This window comes from Hipposideros armiger, unplaced genomic scaffold, assembly GCF_001890085.2.
Source record: "Hipposideros armiger isolate ML-2016 unplaced genomic scaffold, ASM189008v1 scaffold_334, whole genome shotgun sequence".
NCBI lineage: Eukaryota > Metazoa > Chordata > Mammalia > Chiroptera > Hipposideridae > Hipposideros > Hipposideros armiger.
This window is the reverse complement of record NW_017731684.1, coordinates 822,418-843,765: the sequence shown is the minus strand read 5'-3', so window position 1 is coordinate 843,765 and position 21,348 is coordinate 822,418. Positions and strand designations below refer to the sequence as shown.

The window sequence follows — 21,348 nt, the reverse complement described above, 5'->3', positions numbered from 1 at the left end:
TAAATACTTGGAAAACTTCTTTACTGGTCCCCTCAGTGTCATCACTTTTGTGCCCTGGCCATCTTTTGCTATTTTGGAAATAGAATAGTCATCTTACAACATTGCCTTAGGTGCTCCATTGAGAAGGCGCTGAGATGGGGATTTGAAAGGTGAATCCAGGCAGTACTGGTAAAGAAGTGAGGAACTGAGAGAGGAAATGAAAGGAAGCCAATAAAAGGTGTGTTTATAAGCAAGCTATGACTTTGGGCAACTGAGACACAGTCTTACTTGGCATCTCTTGAAGACTGAATAGAACTGTGCTGTCTAATAATGTAGCTACTAGCCACATGTGGCTGTCTATTAACTTATTTGAATTAAATAGAAGTAAAAATCGCTTCCCATGTCATAGTTGACACTTTTCAAGTGTGCCATATCTACATGTAGCTAGCGGCTACCATATTGGACAGCTCAGATATAGAACATTTTCACATTGCAGAAGTTCCACTGGACAGCCATGGTGGTTGTCTCACGTGGAAGCATGGGAGCTGGGAACTGATACATTAAATCCCATCTTTCAATGATTGATGGTTGTGCTTCTAATTTTCTGGTACATATGGTTTACCCTGCATGGGTATGGAACCAAGGAGAGGATATTGATGGATACCAACTGTCTCTGCTCCAAGCATAAATCAGATTGTGTCACTCCTTGCTTAAAAACCTTATTTAATAGCTTCCTGCTACAATTTACATAAAACTTAAATTCTTTATCACGATCTATGTGGTCCCATGGTCTGAGTCCAAGGTTACTTTCCCAATCTCATGCCACTTTGGTGCTAACTGAAAGAGACTTTCTCTCAGTTTCACAAACCCATTGAAGTCTTCCTTGGCTAGGGCTTTGGCACATATGAATCTGTCTATTTGCAAAATCCCCAGTTCCTCACTCCCACTTCCCCTTGGCTCTCTGCATGGCTGTTTCCTGCTATTCTCTAGTTCTCAGATTAAATGCCACCTCGTCCAAGAGATGGTCCCTGACTATCCTACCTAAAGAACATATTTCCCTTCCATTATGTACTTCCTTGTCTCCCTTTGCACTTATCATCATTTATAATTATTTGTTCACTTTTGTGTTTCTTTGTGTATTCCCTGGAATAATGTAAAGTCTGAAGTTATTCCCAGTATCTACTGCTACGCCTAACACAAAGTAAGTGCTCAACAGATATTTGGTTATTGAATGAATGCGTGAATGAATGAATGAATGAAAGCAGTCTTTATCAGTGCATTGGGTGTACAACCAGACATAAAAGGTCATAACTCTGCAGTAACAGGGTAACCTGTGAATTTGCTTGGACAATGAGCCTGAATGACAAGACGGCTGAGTGTGGGGAAAGAGTGGTCTTGTGATGACATTGTGTAGTTGCTGAAATTGTGTGTAGTTGCTGAAAATTGCCTTACACACCAGATGGCTCAGGCTACTAGCAATTTAGGTTCTAGATAAACATTCTGGACACCAGCAGATGACTACTCCTGTATGCAATTACTTGCTTGTGTCAGTGGTGTTGCTCATGTCTGGTTTATATTGGCATTTTCCAGTGGCTTAAAAAAATTACCACTGTTCATGGCGAATGGGGAATTCTATAAAGTTGAGCAAGGATCTGTCTAGTCTTTGAGGTCTCTGGAAAGAGACTGTAAAATAACATTTTGGCTTTTTTTTTTCTAAGTTTTTTTTTTGTTTGTCTTAAGTGGGGTTAGCACTGACATGGAACTTTTAGGTGACACACAGTAAAAGTAATCTGAAAATAATAATAATAATAATAATAATAATAATAATAATAATAATAAACAGCTTACCTACTGCTTTACATTCATAAAACATTTCCATTTTCTCTATTTCCCTAGATCTCTCATAACCTTTAAACTTTGTACAATGCTCTCCATTTCACAGACATGAAAGCTCAGAGACAGAGGTTACACTAGGTTGTAAGTGGAGGGCAGAGACTTGAATATTCAGGGGGGCTCTTTTGGCTTATAATTGTAGGACTCTTTTCAATATATGCAGGGCTTTTTAGTCCTGAAATGTGAAAGGAGGAAGAGGAAATGTGACAGTGGTGAGGTGAATAGCAGGGGTGAAGGGGTGAGACCTCCAGAGGTTCTCAATCTGACCATTTTGAGGAGGATCCACATCAAGGGACAAAGAAATTGAGAATTCACACACGTGGAAGGGCATGTGGGAGGTGGAAGCAGAGGGAGGAGGCCATTTTGATTGGGCAGCCAGAACCTAGCATTCTTTTAACTAAATGTACAAGCTTCTCAAGTCTTTTAGCACCTGCTGTGGGATATGCTGACATTATACTGCTTCCTTCCAGTCCCTTAATTTTGCTCCACACTAGTTAGGTGATCCCAAAGTTGGAATCTATGGATGTTTAATCCATTTACTCTATTCTAGTACAGTGGTTGGCCCTTTTTGCAACTTTAACATGCCTCCAATTGAGGATAACCGATGTCTATCGCTGTACCCACAGTATTCTCAGTGGCAAAAAGTAACATGGCCTGCAGGTGATGTGTATTGAACCACAAACTAGCTCTATCTGTGTGACTGTATCTACTATCAGAGGAAGCACACAAGAATGAAATCCATGAGAATCATGTAAATTGAGGCCAGATTTGCAAACTGGTGTCTCATAAACAGAACAGAGTCTTCAGCCATATCTTTTTTAAAACAAGTACAATGGGTTACAAATGTGTAAAATTTGGAGATTTCATATAAATATCTGAGTTTCTGGATTTTCCTAAAAAAGGAAAACCAGAATTGGACTACACCGGCTCCCTAATGCTGCATGGCAACGATAGGCTGAGCCCAAGTGCTGGCAGTTGGCATCCTCAGGGAGCTGGGTCTACTCAGCACCGAGTGCTTTGGCAGTAGCAGGTGACCATGGCTAACTGCCTTATGTTACCTAACTACTTCCTGCAGGCACATATGCCTTTTAGGCCCTGTATGAGAACTACCCGTAACCAATTGTAATTCCTTCCAAAATGTATTTGCAGAGTTTATTAATAGTAAGAAGCCACTTTCAGCCCACTCCAGGATGTGTGGCCACATATCCGTGTGCCATGGCCTAATGGCTGATAACGACTATCTTAGGGAAAGTCTGGCTTCAGGTTTTTCTCATAGCATGCATGTGACTCTATTCTTGGGTTATAGCCTCTCTAAGCAGGTGGAAATTAGGGCTGGATAAATATTGCCTGGTCCATAAATATAGTCAGTTATGGTTGAGGTCCTGGCTTTCATATTTGGTGAACAGTTTTGTTTTTTTTTAAATAATGTAGCTAGCTGCCAAAGTAAATAAATGAGAACTTAACATTTTTTGAAAACAAAAACCAAAAACTACCTAAATAAATAAAATAAATAAATGAAAGCCACTGGTGGACCAATGATGTGAGAAAGCCACAGCATCCAATGATATGCCCCTGAGATATTTTACAAGGAAAAAAATTTCCTGGCTTATTCAGCCTAAAATCTCTAAATGGCTTCCTCTTTAATTTACTTTGAAGTGTGAACATGATTCTGTTTTGTCGCTTTGGTCTTGTGCCCGCAGGCACTAGGAAATATGACTCTGTCACTTCTGCCTCTAGTCCCGAGTCCCCACATTCCTTAGTAGTGCTTTTAATCTTGTTCTCTTATATTTATAAACTAGATGGAGGTGGCTTGAGCCCTAGAATTTGCCAGACACTAAATCTTTTATTTAGAAGGTAGACAGCTCAAGAAAGGTGCTTTGTCAAGCAAACCCTAATAGATTTTGAAATGGGACTGTCAAACTTCATTAAAAGAGAAACTCGAATTAAGACATGACATTTGACCTTCAAGGAAGGAGTGCATATCCCATGCAGATGGGGGATGTGCAGATCTCTTCATACAAACATTTTTATACCCTTCAGAACTCATTATATCAGTAACAATGGTAATGTGGCATAATATACTGCATTATAAAATCACTGTATTGCTTTGTGAAAATTACACTGGATTTGATCAGAAAAAGATGCCGAATTGTGTATTGTTGAAAACATTCTTCATCATTCTATAATGGAAAAAAACCAGGTAGTAAAACTCCTCAACGTGCTTGCCAAGCCTATTAACACATAAATTTAATCACATGAAAAAGGCAGCAAATGAGCTTTATCTTAATCAAATGTTTTTGTCTTATGAAATTAAACCATATTTTCCTTTTTACCAATAGAAGTGTTCCTGGATGAAACCCTTTACATTTGCTCTAATTTTGTTACAACGTTATTCATCGTACTTGATGCACAAGCTCAAAATCAATATTAGTCATACCACACTGAGTTCTTTATTACCAGAAATACATGATATAAGTTTTGAAACCATAAATGTTCAGAGTCAATAGGCAGATGGTAGCTACTGAATTCCCCAAACTGGCGCAAGTTAAATTTAAACACAAGTTGGTGGTTCACACATTTGTGTAAGGGACTTGGATAAATCTAAATTGAATTTGATGATATTTACAAATATTTGAATTGTTTTATCGGATGGATGCCTGATTCTGATATGGTCTTTTTTTCCACTTCTCTCTTCTTCCAGGTCTTTCCAAGGAGGAGTCGGGGGTGGGGGGTGGGGGAGGTGTTGCATTAAATGACCAATAGGAAATGAACTAATAGACCTGGCCCTCTAGACTTGCTCTTTCATTGACTTATAAGCTCTGGTTATAAAATAGGAAAAGCTGTGAACTCCACACATTGTAAATTATGATAAAGATCTGTATGTGCGTGGCCATAGAAAAGAAAATATCCTTTCTTCTTATCATTGGGTTTTCATTCAGGATGAACACTTCTAAAAGGGTATTCCAGGAAACACTAATCTCAGAAGAGGCTACATGATCAGGGAATTTGGGGCAATAATAATGCTTGCAGAGTTTTTTCATGGAAATAATCTCATTTTAGTTAATCTTGTTTAAGAATGTTAGGAGATTTTATGTAAAAATCCATATTTCTGGTTCTCTTGAAAAAATAAAGATATGATAATACAGTGAATATATCCTCACACAGAAATAATTTTTGTAGCTTTTCATTAGGCAGGAAATGAGCTCTCCATTAGTTAAGTGATCACTCAACATGGCTGGATTCTGGAAGTTTTTTACTTGGCTCCTCTGTTCTAATCTTTCTTGAAACCACATAGTGTCTTTTTCTGTAGAGGCTCTGAAAACTCTCTCAATAAATATTTCTATTTTATTTTGTTTAAAAGTGTTCCCAAATATACTTGATTATAGAACTTATTTCTTCCACCTTTGAGGATGTACCATTCTAGATAATTCTTTGAATTTTTTATTTCAGTTTTTACTCCAAAAATTACAGATGAAAGTCACTTTCTAATATTTGGTACAATTACTTGGTACATGGATATAGACCATGAGTTCAAGAAATTCTTATTTTCTGGTATGAATTTTATGCTGCCTCCTGACAAATATTTGTGAAAGTATTTGGGAAGCCTAAATTTTGCAATGAGTATTCCCCTTCCATTTCTGGGTGCTTTTATAAGCATTCAAAATGTAGAATCAATCTATCTGGTTAGACTGCTTATGCATTCAGTCAGACTTCAAGCTATATGGTAGAGATAAAGGATCTCCTGGATTTTACCTGAGGTTTAACATTGAACAATCTAGGGGACCTACTGTGTTGCTGATTTAATAAGAGGCCCTAACAACAATATATTCCAGAAAAAAGGCTTTGGAGAAAAAAATGAATACACTTGCAATATGATAAGTAATAGAAACATGTAGTACTATTGCGTTGTCGGAAAAGTCATGATGCATTTTTGCAAAGAAAAACGTAGAAAAAATACGTCATGACCTTTCCGACAACCCAATATTATGCTCTCCTCAGGTAAACTAGAACTTAAGTAGATGTACCCTTCATATATGAGTAAGTATCCGCTGAGTAACTCTCAAAAAGAGAAAATGGGCAATAATATCTTTTTGCGATGTGAGCCCCATATGTATCATCCAAGTGCTCGCTATGAAAGCCCAACGATGGGATTTTATTTTTCATCTTGCTGGTGGAGGACACTGCAGTTATGACAATGGGTTTCTAGTTTTCCAAATATTAGGGTTGAAAATAGTGGCTGTTATGACAGCAAAGATTTCATGGACTGACTACTAGTCTCTAAGCTGGGTGTTCTCTGGATTTGGCTAAAACTGACTGTGGAAAAACAAATGGCAAATAAAGAGGACAAGTAGGTTTAGAAAGAAGTTATTTACCACTTTAATAGGGCTGTCCAACATTTGGTCACATAGATTATTCTGAAACCTAATTGCTTTAATGGTTTTCCTATCTCATCAGAAGAGATCTGAATGCTCTTGGAAAAAGCAAATCAAATACAGAAAAAGGTGCCATGATAAGACTTTTTGCTACAGCACTATGTACTTAATGATACCAGACTTTGGAGTCAATCAGAGGACATTTCTGCAGTCTAGGACAGCTATACAAAGCCTTAAGACATTGTATTTACAGGATTTATTAATACAGAGATCCATATTCTACCATACACCTGCCAGAGTCTTACTAGCATGGTGGAGCAGCTCCCTCCAGAATCCTCGCTTTGTTACCTGTGTAAAAGCTTGTAGTTCTAAAAATATTTTCCTGGAAGAGGTTAAAATGGTTATCATATATCAATTGAATATAAAGTATGGTTATGTAAGCCAAGCTTGCATGCTAATATTGCACAGGGCAGAAAGCAATAAAACAGGATGCTGTGCCTCCTCGGGCCGTCTGGCAGAAACAGAAGGAAGTGCTTGATTCGGGATTATGATGCCTCAGATCCCAGGAGTCCACCTGTGGCTGGCCTTCCGGTGTGAGTGCCATGTCGAACTCTCAAAAGGGCACATGTCTTCTTTGCCAATAGAAGAAGAAACGACAACAAAAAGAAACAAAACGAAACATCCAAAACTCAAAGAGCTATACCAGATGCCTCAAACTGTGGTACTGTTCATTTTTTGAAGAGAATATATAATATCTCAAAATATTATATATACATATATTTCCAATGGTATAAAGTAACTATAGATCCAAATTAGAAGCGAGTTGATCGTTCTTCATTATCCCCAAAATTTTCATTGAGAAAACTTTATATTTAAAACACATTTTCCATGGTGTTAGCCAAAGACTCTGGGTCTTTCCACTTCATAACACATAGGAAAAGCACTGTGATTATCTGGTAACCAGTCAAAGTGCAAATAAGAAATCTATTTGGCTTGTAATGTGTTAGATGTTTTAAATTCTTAAAATGTATTTTCCGCAGAGTTGGTTTTCCTTTATTACTACAACAAATGCTTCTGTTAGGTTCTTGGGTGAATCTGAAACCAAAGAAAGAAAGAAATTTCAGGGAGAAAAGAACCAAATGAAGGCACAAAGAAAGGTGATTAGGCAGAAAATGAGGACATCTTGAATTTTTAGGAGGTTGCTTCTTTTAAGTGATTGGAAGTAAAAAATGTTAACGTCTACAGCTGTAGTTTTCAAATGGTAATCAAAGCACACTGACAGGTCACCATATTTTTATCAATTTATTAAATTAATTTTGGAGATATTACTGAGGAGATAGACTCTTGGAACCATGTTTAACCAGAATTGGCTCCATGGGCAGGAGATCCATGCAGCTGCACAGAGCCCTGTGCTGGAAAGGGCCCCACACTTGGTTTAATGACACTGATGCCATCTTGAAATTATTAGTAATTTTTTAACAAGGGGCCCCATGTGTTCATTTTGAACTGGGCTCTGCAAATTATGGAGTCAATCCTGTGTCTGATGAGAATTTGAACTGAATAGGTCATTCCAAAGCCTCATCATGATGGCCTGTTGTAAGATGTAAAGGGTGGCATAAGGTAAAGTCATTGCCAAGGTTAGACCACATTTGTTTAGAAACATAGAAGCCTTTTGCAAGGTGAGGAACTGTTCCTCAAACAATGACATAATGCTGAAAGGCAATCAAGGGCATACTCCTATAACTATTTATGCCATTTAATCCATTTGAGTATGATCCCCAAAACTCCAATATTCAAAAGCATGCATGCACAGGGTATCACTGGTTTAGAGCATAAATGATGATTCTAATAGGACTGAAGCTTCTGCTTTAGAGTTCTAAGACATAAGACATTTTTCTTCATCATTTCTTAATTCTTTACAGCCTTAGAAATTGAGTGTCTGAGTCTAAGCATGGGAGTCCATTTGAAGCTTTTGGGGTTTGTAGGAATAATAATAAATGTGTGCATTCACTAGTTGCTGGGCCAGGGGTAGAATGTCTGAGAAATCTTAACACATTTATTTTTTTATCCCCCCCCCCATATAAATAACAGACCCTTCCAAACCCTGGTTTCCTATATTCCAGTGGCATTCATTACCTTCTGTTTAACGGTTCTTTTTTAGCAAAAGGAGGGAGAAAGTGATGTTTACAAAAACTGCCTTTCTTTCATTTCTACCAACCCACATACTCACCCCCCTCCACCCAAACTTACATCCTATCCTACATGGAAGAGCAGGGGCTCTGTCATGCCCACCATCACATTCTCAAGACCTTTATATGCTAACTTTAAATAGTAAAGACAAATATATTTATTGGCTAAAGAAATGCATGAGTTCAGTTGGACCTAGGCACAATTGTGATATTGTGATAGCAGTTGTTTTATTCTTCTTTCCTATAATCTCCAAACATCCACCTCTGCCCCCCCCCCTCTCTCTCCTCCCCTTCCTCTCCCTTCCCCTTCCCTCCAATTTTAAAAACATCTCATGCAAAATAGGATGGAGATCAAGATTGTAAAAGCTCTCAGAACACTTCAGACCTGGTAGAATTTTGAGTGAAGATGCTGAAATAAGTCATAGCTAGTACTTTACCCTTTCAGTAGTACACAAATCGCTGTGGAGATCCGCAAAGTCAGAGCCGCCATTAGGAGGATGGGCCCAGGAGGGAATGGACCAATGATTGTGGTGGGTTTGTGTTGGGCCAATCACCTAAAATGCTGATTTGACCAGATGGTTGGTGTGATTAGGTGTGCCGTCTGAGGTCCGTTCACTTGTCATTTTCGGGGACTCTACATTGTGCCCTAACTGTTTCTCACTTGTCTGAAAGACATTAACATGTTGGGTTGTAGGAAATCCAAAATGGCTTGCTACTTCCCCAGGTATTATACCACATTATTTTCTGCTATTTTAATCTGCTTGTTTTTCTTTCCAAGTGATTTTGATTTTTCTCGTTTTGTTTTCTTCCTCTTCCTATCCCCAAATAACCAATGTTCACTTTTACCTGTGAATTATTGCAGCATTGCCAAACAACTCATTTCCTCTATGGGGAGGTCTGTCTTTCTAAATTACGCCCTTGTTCCTGAACACACAGGCTGTAGATTTGTTCCTGAATGCATGAGCTATTGCCTTTCCAACTTACGTTTTTCAAATGTAAGTTTAAAGAAAAGAAATAAACCAATAGGTATCCAAAACCCTAGGAAAAAAATCTCTAGCCAATATTTAAGTTGGTTAGTCTTGCTGTAAACTACCAACAAAGCAATTTTAACAAAACAATTGAAGCAATGATCAAGCAGCGACAGGGTTAAAACAGTCATGAAACGTCACCCAGATGTACCAGGCTTCTTTCCAGGAGGGTGTGTGTCACCAGCTTTATTCTACTCCAGGCTGGGTTTGGAAAACCGCATAAGGGTGACTACATACTCTCTATAGGTGGCATTCACTCAGGACGTGTCCTCTTTCCCTTAGATTTATTCTTTCAAATCTCCTGAAAGGAAAGGTTTTGCCTAATTTTACTCATCTGTCTTCTGTGTGGTCTATTGTCACCCAGATCCAATTTCACCAAGGTTTTCCTTTAGATGGTGGCCTTTTACCCTGGCTACTCGACAATCTGGGGTGTCTGGGTATTTAAATGAAACACTGAATTTATACTCTCTATCTTCTGTAAAAAAGGAACATCATAAAATTCTAACTTAGATTACACTTTGAAGCATCTTTTGTTTATCTACATTTCACAAACTACTGAGAATTCTGGCTTAGCATGATTATTTGGGAAGTAACCCCTATAATAGGAAGGTTTTGAAAAAAACCTATATAAGGAAAAACAATGATGTACCATGAATCATTCTTGCATGTTGGAGTTACTTTATGTTGGAGCTACTTTTTAAAATAACACAAAACTGTCAGTTGTCATTAACAATCTGAGTATGTTTCTTTAGGTTTTTTTGTTTTTGTTTTGTTTTGTTTTGTTTTTCCCCTAACAGCCACTGTCTTTCAATCTTACAAATAAAAACAAAAAAGTTGATTTTTTAATTTCCACTTTCACTTTGATAAGAACTTGAAGAATTTATTTTTATCCTGAAGACTACCTTAGTTAAGAACAGAAAAATGAAAACATGATTCAAATGAAAGTATTTGTGCATTAAACGCTTTTAAAAGTTAAAATACTAGAGTCAATATTTGAAGTGTGTAGGTATATTCATTCTCTAATGGGGAAAATAGATGCTAAAAAAATTAATATAAAACCTATTTTTAGAGCATATGATCTAAGGACTGTTGCTTGCACACCATTTATACTGAATGGAAAGCTCCTGTATGTATCATCGGACTTAATTGGTTCTTTTGTGTTGAAAAGTGCTTATTTCACTGTGAATTTCTTGGTAAGAAAAGGGGAGGAAATGTAAGTCAGGAGTAGTGTTGGAGTCCTCTCAAGGTTTAAAAAGTATGCTTTTTCTAGTGTCTTCTTTTTCCTTCTCTAAAGACAGACTTGAGAATTCTGTTGACTGTCTCATGTGGCTGATGAGCAGGCTCTCATTTTCTCTCTTGCAATGGATGCACACGTCAGAATAGGTACAGCCTCTGCTTTCAAAGGCACTGCAAGAGCGATTTATTTCTCTTGTACACTCGACTGGCTGCATTCAGCCCACCCAGGGAGGCAGCAAACCTAGTGTGCTGCAGCCTATGTTACCCTGATCAGCTTTTGCGCTGTGCCTCTGTGAGGCTGGAAAATGTCTAGGATGTACTTACAGCATGCCTGATGCTTTTAAAATATTCTCTACAGAAGCTGATTAACAGAAAGTTAGGTCACAAAAAGTCGCGATAACAATGTCTGTGTATTATTTGTTTATATTTTAGCATCCAAAGAGTCTCCGAGTTGGTACTCCTGATTTTCACCTATTTAACTCCTGACATAATTTGACTTGCATTATTGTTCTTTACTGAGTTTCAAGTCCAGAGGCACCATGAGAGCAGGGCTTACCTTCAGTAAATGGTGATCAGTTATCATTTGGAATAGAGAATGGAGATTTGGCAGAAACTATATCAGCAACGTTTTCAAAATAATGATGATCAAATTCATGATTCTGGAATTACACTGGCAATAATAACTTAGAATAGCTTAGCACCAACTCGTGAGGGCATCTTTAATTTATTTGGTAAAATCATTTTCAGGTAAAATATAACTGAAGGGAAATCTAAAACCCACAGTCCACTGGATAATTAAAATGGTTTCTGTGGGCAATTGACACCAACCAGGCTTATTTCTGTAGATATTTCTTCTATAGAGATTTCATTGAAACAAAATACAATAATCCATGCTGAGCTTCTCGGCTACTTGAAAATGCAGGTTAATAAGCTAGGATGGTTCAGAAATCTCTCCTGCCTGCAAGCCAGGGAGGTGTGACCATTTACTCGCTAATGTGATCAGTACAGGCAGTTAAATTTGACATGCAAAGCATCTCCACCTATTGTATATAAAATAATTGCTTATATGATACTATGCAGCATTACTTTTGTTTTCTGCATCACAAAGCTGCAAGAACCAATTTTATTTTTTGAAAAGATAATGGTGAGAAGAAAGATCAAGTTAAGTCTCATAATACAGGGGTTGGAATCAGAGATGCCCTTTTAAATTTAAATCACCCTTTTGGAAGACTACAAATTCAACATATTGGGATTTGTAATTGGTGGAGCTTGCTTTAAAAAATACCTAACACACTAAGATACATACATACATACATACATACATACAACAGGGTTGATATTCACATGGTACACATATATTGGGTTGTCAGAAAAGTCATGACGTATTTTTCTATGTTTTTCACTGCAAAAATGCGTCATGACTTTTTTGACAACCCAATATATGACTACACACACACACACACACACACACACACACACACACACACGGGGTGCAAAAAAATGTATACACATTTTAAGATAGAAAAACTGTATTAAAATTATAATTCAATATATGCCTATAACAAAAGATGAATACAAGTCACGTTTGACTTCTGCAATTACAAGAGGTGCTCAAAGTGGTTCCCATCAGTGTTCAGGCACTTCTGATTATGGCAAACTACTGCTTGAGCAACACTGACCAAAATGTCCACTTGTATACATTTTTTTGGCACCCCCGTGTGTGTGTGTGTGTGTGTGTGTGTGTGTGTGTGTGTGTGTATGACTGGTTGTTAAAATAGTAACATATCTTTGTATTTGTACATAGTTGCTGTCTTAAGTGTCTTGAGCACCCCACCCTCCCCACCACTTCCTGTAGGACTCCCAGACTTTCTTATGGTCCAGTATCTACAGGGTCAATGGTGGCCTAGTTGGGCCTCTCCATCCTGCTCCAGCAGTCATGACACCAATTCTTATGGGTTGGGTAGGCTCACCATACAGGTTGTTATATATTTTGAAGAGAACTCCTGGTTTAGCCAGAGAAATCAAGGAATGATTATTCACATCACAAAAACCTATCACTTCCTTATAAGTTCATCAAACAATTCCTTTAAAGAACCTTTAGAAAATGGCTGTACTTAAATATAGACCTTTTCAACAAGCCATCTGGATGAATGAGGCAAGACCCTTATTTTATCGTCTCTTCTGAGCACCATAGATGTTGGATGAATTATCCAAATAATTGACTCACTGGTCCTCTTTCCTTTGGCTGTTGCAACCTAGCTTTATTTATGAGCCAGTAACAGAAATGCTAAACTGCTCAGTATGGAGAAGTTAAGTTCAATCTCTAACATCTTGTTGATAGATGGACTACTGATCTAAATAGTTAAGAATGGTTTCTGTCGGGGAAAAGGCTTTATTCTCTCCTCTTCAAAGCTTCTTGGGTGGTGTTCATACAACACAGAGGTAAATAGTAGTTTGTAACATGCACGAGACAGTTGAAATACATGGACTTACTCTTGTGGTCTTAATTTTATTGCCTGTAGCGCACATCCATCCAGAATTATCAGGAAGTGTCTTACATTCTTCTCCTTCTAGGCAAGGCTCCATCTCACACCACCATTTCCCAATCACTATGGAGGCTGTGCAAAAACAGGAAACAAGTGTATTTGCAATTCATCCAAACAACATGGGCATTGGTGCTGTGTCCCTCTGCAGATGTTAACACTCTTTGAAACAACTAGGTCCCCTTTAACCGTCCATGACTGGCTAAGAATACTTTATTAAGAAGAATAAATTTAATTTCTAAATCTTACAATGCAAACATAATTATGCTGTCTAGGTTCATCAAGCAACATTTTGTCAAAAAGCCCCTGTACAATGAAAACATATGGACCAGGAAGTCTTACTTTTTGGAGGAACTTGCAGTTGCTATTTTTTGTAAATCAAAATAATGTACTATTTCTTTTCAGTGAAAGGGACAAAGTGCTAAATGCTCTTCAGAATGACTAATTTATTTTCAGAAGGGCCAGTTTATCCAGCCAGAGTAGGGCCTCTGAGAATTTCAAAGGCCTACCAAAAGAAAAAATGAATTCACCAAAAGTACAAAAGGAAACCTGAAAATCCAAAAAATTCATGAGCACAGTCTCTACATTATTGATTATGTTCCCCAAACTGTCTTACATATCCCCATGGCAATATTGTGACTATCAATTTGTGCTTTCTATTGGGTTGTCGGAAAAGTCATGACGTATTTGGTCTATGTTTTTCAAATGTCATTTATTTATATAAAGAACAAAAATAAATCAATGATATATTGCCCATTTTGTTCAATAACCTTTTGCCATCTTTCAGTGAGCTTCATAATTCCTCATTCATACAAGGACCTGTCTTTATTTGTGAAAAACTAAACAAGGTGCTGATTTACAGCCTCATCTGAATTGAACGTTATACAACGCAAGGAGTTTTGAAGAGAACAAAACAAGTGGAAGTCTGATGGCGTAAGGTCAGGCGAGTATGGTGGGTATGGCAACACATCCCATCCAAGCTCCAATAATTTTTGATGGGTGATCAAACTTGTGTGTGGTCTCGGGTTGTCGTGATGGAACACAACTCCTTTACAATTAACAAGCTCTGGATGTTTCTGGATGATGGATTCATTCAAACTGTCCAATTGCCAACAGTGCACATTCAAATTGATTGTTTGGTTCCTTGGTAGGAACTCGAAAAACATGACACCTTTAAAATCCCACCACACTGAGAACATAACCTTCCTCTGATGAATGTCTGCTTTCGATGTCGTTTGAGGTGAATCATCACGTTGGGACTAAGACCGTTTGCACATCACATTGTTGTAAATAATCCACTTCTCATCACCAGTTATCAGTCGCTTCAAAAAAGGATTGTTTTCCTCATGTTTAATGAGCATATTGCAGATGTTTATATGTCCCGTCAAATGAACTTCTTTGAGTTCATGCAAAACCCAAATATTGAGCTTGCTTACTAACGTATCCCAGCTTCTTCAGGTGGTCGTGAACGCTTGAATGATGGAAGTTCAATGTTTCTGCAATCTCTCGTGTAGTGTAATGTGGGTTTGACTCGATCAATGACTTTATTTTGTCATCATCAACCTCAGTGGGCCTCCCTAACTAAGGAGCATCATTGAGATCAGAATCATCAGCACGGAATTTCGTGAATTATCGTTGGCACTGATGTTCTTGTAGAGCATTGTCACCGTGAACTTCATGCAACTTTCCACAAGCTTGACACATGTTCTTCCCTTTATGGAAGAAAAACAGTAAAATATGGCAAAAATGCACAGTTTGGTCTGCCATCTTCAACTTGTTGTAAAATCTCCAAAACTCAACCAAATAACTCAATTTTTTTCAGAATAAAGCTAGAACTGTCAGCTGTCAAATGACATAGGAATTACATAGATGCAAATGACTCTGGTACTTCCAAAAATGAACTAGTGCCATCTGTTGCAAACATGTGTCATGGCTTTTCCGAGAACCCAATAATATAAATGATGTCAAAGTGGTATTAAGTTGGGGGAGGGGAGTTATCACTTTGTGAGGGGTGTAAATGTCTAGCTATTACATTGTTTTGTACACCTGAAACTAATAAAATAAAACAAAAAACAAAAAACAAAAATACTCAAGAGTAATAATTAACAAAAATATTTGTTTACAGTAAAAAGTATATTTGACAAAGGTTGTGGTTTCTTTTTAATATATTTGATATGATGTGGGTGGAACTTTGAAAAGTTGAGTCCCTGATAAAACAGCCATACTTTTCAGAGTAATATCAAGTTTGACCACAATGGAAGCTGGCAATGAATTTAGTGGATGTATTCACAGCACACTTTTTTTTTTGATAATGAGATTTTATAAAACTAGTGACTAGATTCACTGAATACAAATCAAGAAGCTCCACAGTTTTCTTAATGCCCTGAGTGAGAAATTATTTCTGTATGACCATCAGTCATTCCTGATGCTCCTCAAGGCCTCTCCATTCACAAACCCTCCTCGGCTTTTCTATTCAAAAATCTTCAAAATGTCTGCCAGTGTTTTTATTGGGATCCTTCCTGGTTGGCTGTTTTCAGTGGACTGGAAATCTAGTCTTTACATCATCACCCTGCAACCCCTAGCAACCCAAAGACAAGTCTCTATCATGGTGCTCAATTCTCACAACAACAAAGCAACCAAATGACATCTGTTAATAGCACAGAGGATTAATTTGAAAATGAAATGGAGTAAACCCTGATGCGAAGCAGAAGCACATTCAAATTCTCTCACCATTCCACATTTGCTAGAGGGATTAGATTGTGAACTTAAAAACAGAATGGTTTAAACACCCAGGTATCTCTCTGCATTCAGGCTTTCCTCCTACACTTTGCCCACTCAGCTTTTCCCTCCTTTAGAATCCAGTCTTCCTAAATCCTTGAGTAAAAATTACTATGCAGGATTATATATGCAAAATCATGTCTTCTCTGTTATGAGGTCAATTTAAGGATTTTTTTTTCAAAGGCAATTTTGTCTATGTTTAATTTATGCCCTAAATGTAGACCAAACCAAACCATGTAAAATGCATTAGGACATGGAGTAGAGAAAATTCTAGTCATGGATAAAAGAGTACTCATTTATGTGAACTAAGAGGTGACAATATTAAATAAGAGAAGCATATATTTTGGCAACAAGAAAAACATATGTAGTGTTGGAAGGAAACAATAAATTGCAAAACTTCTGGTGACGCAAGATAAAAGTCAGTGTTGAGAGCCTACAATCTGAAGCTCCCTGCGGCTAGCGCTCAGTCAGAAGCAGGCTTGTCATGTTTGCTATGCTTGTCCCCTGAAAGCCCATCGAATATTTCAGCATGACTGATCTGAATCTATACCATTGAGGATGGAAACCCTCTGATTTTAGCTCTGAGGGGAAACTACCTTTCCCAACAGGTTTCGATTTAGCATTTTGTCACTCTTTTCTCACAGAGGCACGGGAATAATGAACAGCTGCCCGGGAGGTCAGCCTCTAGTATATTCGCCTGCTTGCAAAGGACTCTGTTCCTTTTTGTTTTTAGGCTGCTCTCTGCCCTTTCAGAGCTGACCTACTTTGTTGCAAGCTAAGAGAACAGTTTCTCTTTTTCTCAAGCATTAATATCTCCTAAATGAAAATGTAGGCAGTAGGAAAAAGAATACATTTCAAAACCCACATATCACCTTTAATCAAGGTCGTAAAGATCCACTGGCTCATAGGGGAGAAGAAAAGTCTTTCTAAGAATAAAAATGTCCCCAAACCTGCCTATAAATTCTAAAAATTCATATTACACTCGCCTCTCCTAGATAGAGTTTGATGATTTGGCGCTAGCTTCTGGCTTATTGGAATCTAGCTCATTCTTCCAGTGTTGCTTTTCTAAAAATGTTATTAGACTGATTTTGTTTCTGATTTGTGCATTACATGGTCATCTTAATATACATCACTTCACGTTCTAGGTCAAACTTTAGTCTTCAATCCTATTTTTTCATAAACTAGTATTTGTACAGTATCTTTAAAAAATTCACAAGGAAAGGATTTAAAAATTGCCTCTTCTTCCCTCAAACTGGAAGCTACCTAAAATCTTCAGAGAAATTATTAGAAGAGAAACGATCAATTAGGTTTAATTATCATTATTAATAAATGATCACTTAGGAGCTAATATTAATGCTATGTAACTATTTTTATAATTTTTATGGATATGTTTATAACAAAAAGTAAATATTAAAATTCTTTAATATCTTGAATTATAATGGTCAGTGCAATAATAAAAATGATAACTGATATTTTTGAATGCTTCTTATGTGTTTCTGTGTTAAGTATAATACTTTAAAAGTATTATCTCAGTCTTCATAGCAACCCTAAAAAAAGGCATTATTATTAACCCATTTTATAGATAAAAAACTGAAATGCAGAGAGATTGACTACATTTCCCAAGCTTACACAGGTAGGAAGTGCTGGAATTAACATTAGAATCCAGGACTACTTAACCACAAAATCCATGTTTTTCATCCTTGTTGTGCTAACTCTTCTAGTTTTGTGTTCAGGATTCATAGGCTCTAATGAAACATTTAATGACTGCTGAATGAATGAATGAATTCTCTCTGCTGTATTATTATTGAAAATAAATCATGTCAGCACAAACATTTGTATAAAACCAATACATTTGGTTTTTGTAAAATTAAGTTACCTTAAAATAAATAATCTGGGACAAAGAGGCAGTTCATATCATACTTAGCGCTTCCTAGTCTGAGCTACTCATGGCTTCGTTTCATTAGTTATAACATTTTAATAGAAATTCCCACTAGTGAACAATTTTTGAAGCCATGAGAAACCTGTGAGGCAGGTGCTAATGCTACGAGGACTTTTTCCCCTAGAAGAACTGAATTAATTAAATATTAGCTGCAAAACCAACTCTCTCTTATCTGTGGTGATTATGAAAGAGGGTCTTAAAGGTCCCTTTTAACCCTGGGGTTCTGGGATTCGCTCAATGTGCCATGTTCACGAAAATATCTGATCATCAAATTTTTAAAGAATGTTCATCTTCCCTTGAGAGATTCTTAAAATCACTAAAGCCACTTTTACGATGAGTCTTCATTTCACCCTTATATCAGGCCATATGGCTATAGAGACAAATGAGAGACTGTAAATGGAGAACCAATCCATCTTCCAGGGATAATTCTTAAACAGGGCAGATATCCTTTTTGTTGTTGTTGTTATTGTTGTTCACTTGGATGCATTTTCCCACGGAAATAGAACAAGGTACTAATAAGCGATGGGCTTAATAAATACTGCAAATGCACTTTAGGTTGTCTAAGAACTGTAGTCCATTTCTATAATTTCAATAGATGTTGTCTGAGTCTCATTTGAACACTTCCTGTACTCAAAGCGCTACCTGATGTATTGAGAGGGCAAAATAATGAACATGGCATAGTGCCTGCACTCAGAGCTGACAGTTTAGCTCAGGGTTTCTCAGTACGGGTGCGACTGGTGTTTTGGCATAAGTTATGGTAAGGAAGCATAAGTGAGCAAAGTGCTCCTCTAGGAGTAAACCGTTATTGTGCCGGAAGAGCAGGCTCACAGCGGAGAGTGGGAAGAGGAAACCTTAATAAAATCATGGAAGTTCTTGAAAGCAAGGACCTTGGGTGTTTAAAGTATATATATATATTTTTTTTAAAGGAACGGTCGGTCACTATGGATTCTATATGCACTGAGCAAAGGGAAGATATGATGACAGGGCAGTTGGGGAGGGTGAATTTGGCAGTGATGCACAAGATGGGAGAAGAAAGAAGCCCGCACCTGAAATGTCAGTCAAACACCTCTTGGTTTTGGATGCTTGCTCTGCAATTGTGCAAAGGGCAGAGCAGCAACTGAGGAAGCACTGCGGCCAGTAACCATAGTAACTGTACCCGAAATGCATTGGACTCTAATTATTAGCTCATATGCCTACCTACTCACTAACAGTGAACTCCTTGAGGGCAGGGACCATACTGCTTTCATCTTTAAATGGCATAGTGTAGCTCAAGACAGGTGTGTAAATTTATGAATGAATAAATGAATAAAAAATGAAACAAAAAGAGAAAGGAAAAAAAGAGCCTGTATCAATAGAGTCTATGGCAAAGGATTGTGAGAATTACATGAACAAATGCATTCAAAGCACTCAGCTGAGTGTCTGGCATTAGTAAATGTGCAATAAATATTAGCTATTATCATCATTGGCAGCATAGTCATGTTTATTCCTCTAAAGAAAATCACTCCAAAACAGAAAAGGCAATTTTTCACAAAGCTAGAAAGTAAACCATTGTTCTTCGATATTATACCAAACTCTCAGCTCACTTCTATGACTTAGGAGGCTTTGAGCATAAATTAAATGGTTGGACATACCATTTCTTTCATGTTCCCAGGAGTAGGTTATAAATACACCAATCAAGACAAATATCCAGGCTCAGTTTTGTGTAAACTTTCATGCAATTTAAAGCAATGGCTGGAACTCCATTAGAGGTCTGGGATAGCTCTCTAGCCTCCATTTTTGCACAGGTTGTTGGAACAGCTATTACAATGCTTTCTTTGAAAAGGTGAAATAAGTCACACAGAAAAAGTTGAGAACCATATGATTTCACTGATATGTGGGATATAAAACTGAAAGCAACAAGGGAACAAGACAAACAAATAAAGCAACAAAAACTCATAGACACAGACAAGAGTTTAGTGGTTACCGGAGGGTAATCGGGGAGGGGGGTGGTAGATGAGGATAAAAGGAATCAAATATATGGTGGTGGAGAGAACTGACTCTGGGTGGTGAACACACACTGTGATATATAGATGATGTATTACAGAATTGTACACCTGAAACTTCACTAACCATTGTCACCCCAATAAATTTAATTTAAAAAAAAGAAAGAAAAAACCTGCAGTGACTCCCCGTGTGTGATTGTCTTCATCAAAGCAAACAGAAAATTAAAGGCATCGAATACCCTTGCCTGTAGTCATTCCAAACTCCCTCTTTCCTGAGAGCCCAAATTTAAAGATAGGATCCCATGCATGATGTAATGATTAAGACTCTAGACTTTTGGTTATGTGATAGAACAAACTGGGTTTGGATTACTCCACCACTTACTGGTAGTATGTGTTTGGAAAGTTCCTCAGTTCAAGTCTCAGGTTCCAGAGTTATAAATGAAGTTTAAAATGTCACAACTGCTTACAGTGAATTTTAGATGAGAAAAAATACTTAGTATAATACCTAATAAACTTTATACTCAACACATGGCAATTATTACTATTACTTGTCCATGTGTCCTCTATTCTGCTATGTACACATTCATATAATTACTGTCAAAGAGAGTTAATGCCTTGTCTATAATGGAAGCTTATACTAATTCTGGGATGCATGTATTTATTTTTTACTGATTAGATTGTATTTTTTTGTAGGATCTACAATATATTTCAAAGACATACATGGAATTAACAGATGATGATGGGGTTGGCTAACATTGCTCTCCTACAAATTCTATTGTAGTGCTTTTTAAATTGAGACAATTTTATCTTGGTGAGGGTGGAGGTAAGGGTGTGGATTGTGGTATGCACAATATTAAGAGCCAGAGATAAGTATGGTACAATTTCCTTGAATGGTACTTTTTCTTGAGGGTATTTGAAGACAAAAGTTATGTTTTATTCATTCAAAAACTATTTATTAACAATAGTGCTGGACATGAAATAAACACAGTTCCTACTCTAAAGTAGCTACAGCCTCTTATGGGAGAGAAACACTAAATGTAATGATGCAAAAATACATACTGACAAATTGTGAGACCAAAACAAATACAATGTGCTATAAGGGAAACTAAAAATGGATATGATTTAGATTGTCAGGGTGATGGTGGTCAGAGAAGTCCTCACTGATGAAGTAATTTAAAAACTAAGTAATCAACAGAATCATTTTCATATTAAAGCAAATAAATACCGTATTTGCCGGCGAATAAGACGACTGGGCGTATAAGACGACCCCCTAACATTTCCACTCAAAATACAGAGTTTGTTATATACTTGCCGTATAAGACTACCCCCTCTTCCGCACACCTTCCACACACCAAATAAAAGGTAAAACAATATCAGATTTGATTTGGCCCACTGAAGTGCAAACAAG

General features: G+C 37.3%; 1 protein-coding gene across 2 annotated transcripts in view; it reads right to left on the bottom strand.

Moving 5' to 3' along the window:
• Nucleotides 1–6,225: 6,225 nt before the first annotated feature.
• Nucleotides 6,226–21,348, bottom strand: part of TAFA1 (TAFA chemokine like family member 1) — a 573,437-nt gene continuing 558,314 nt past the window's right edge. For both annotated transcript variants that reach the window (XM_019661057.1, XM_019661058.1), the window contains exons 4-5: nucleotides 13,192–13,316; nucleotides 6,226–7,340 (exon numbers count right to left, since the gene is read on the bottom strand). In XM_019661057.1, the coding sequence (XP_019516602.1) occupies nucleotides 7,323–7,340; nucleotides 13,192–13,316 (143 nt within the window). In that variant the 3' untranslated portion in view covers nucleotides 6,226–7,322. The remainder of the gene's footprint in view (nucleotides 7,341–13,191; nucleotides 13,317–21,348) is intronic.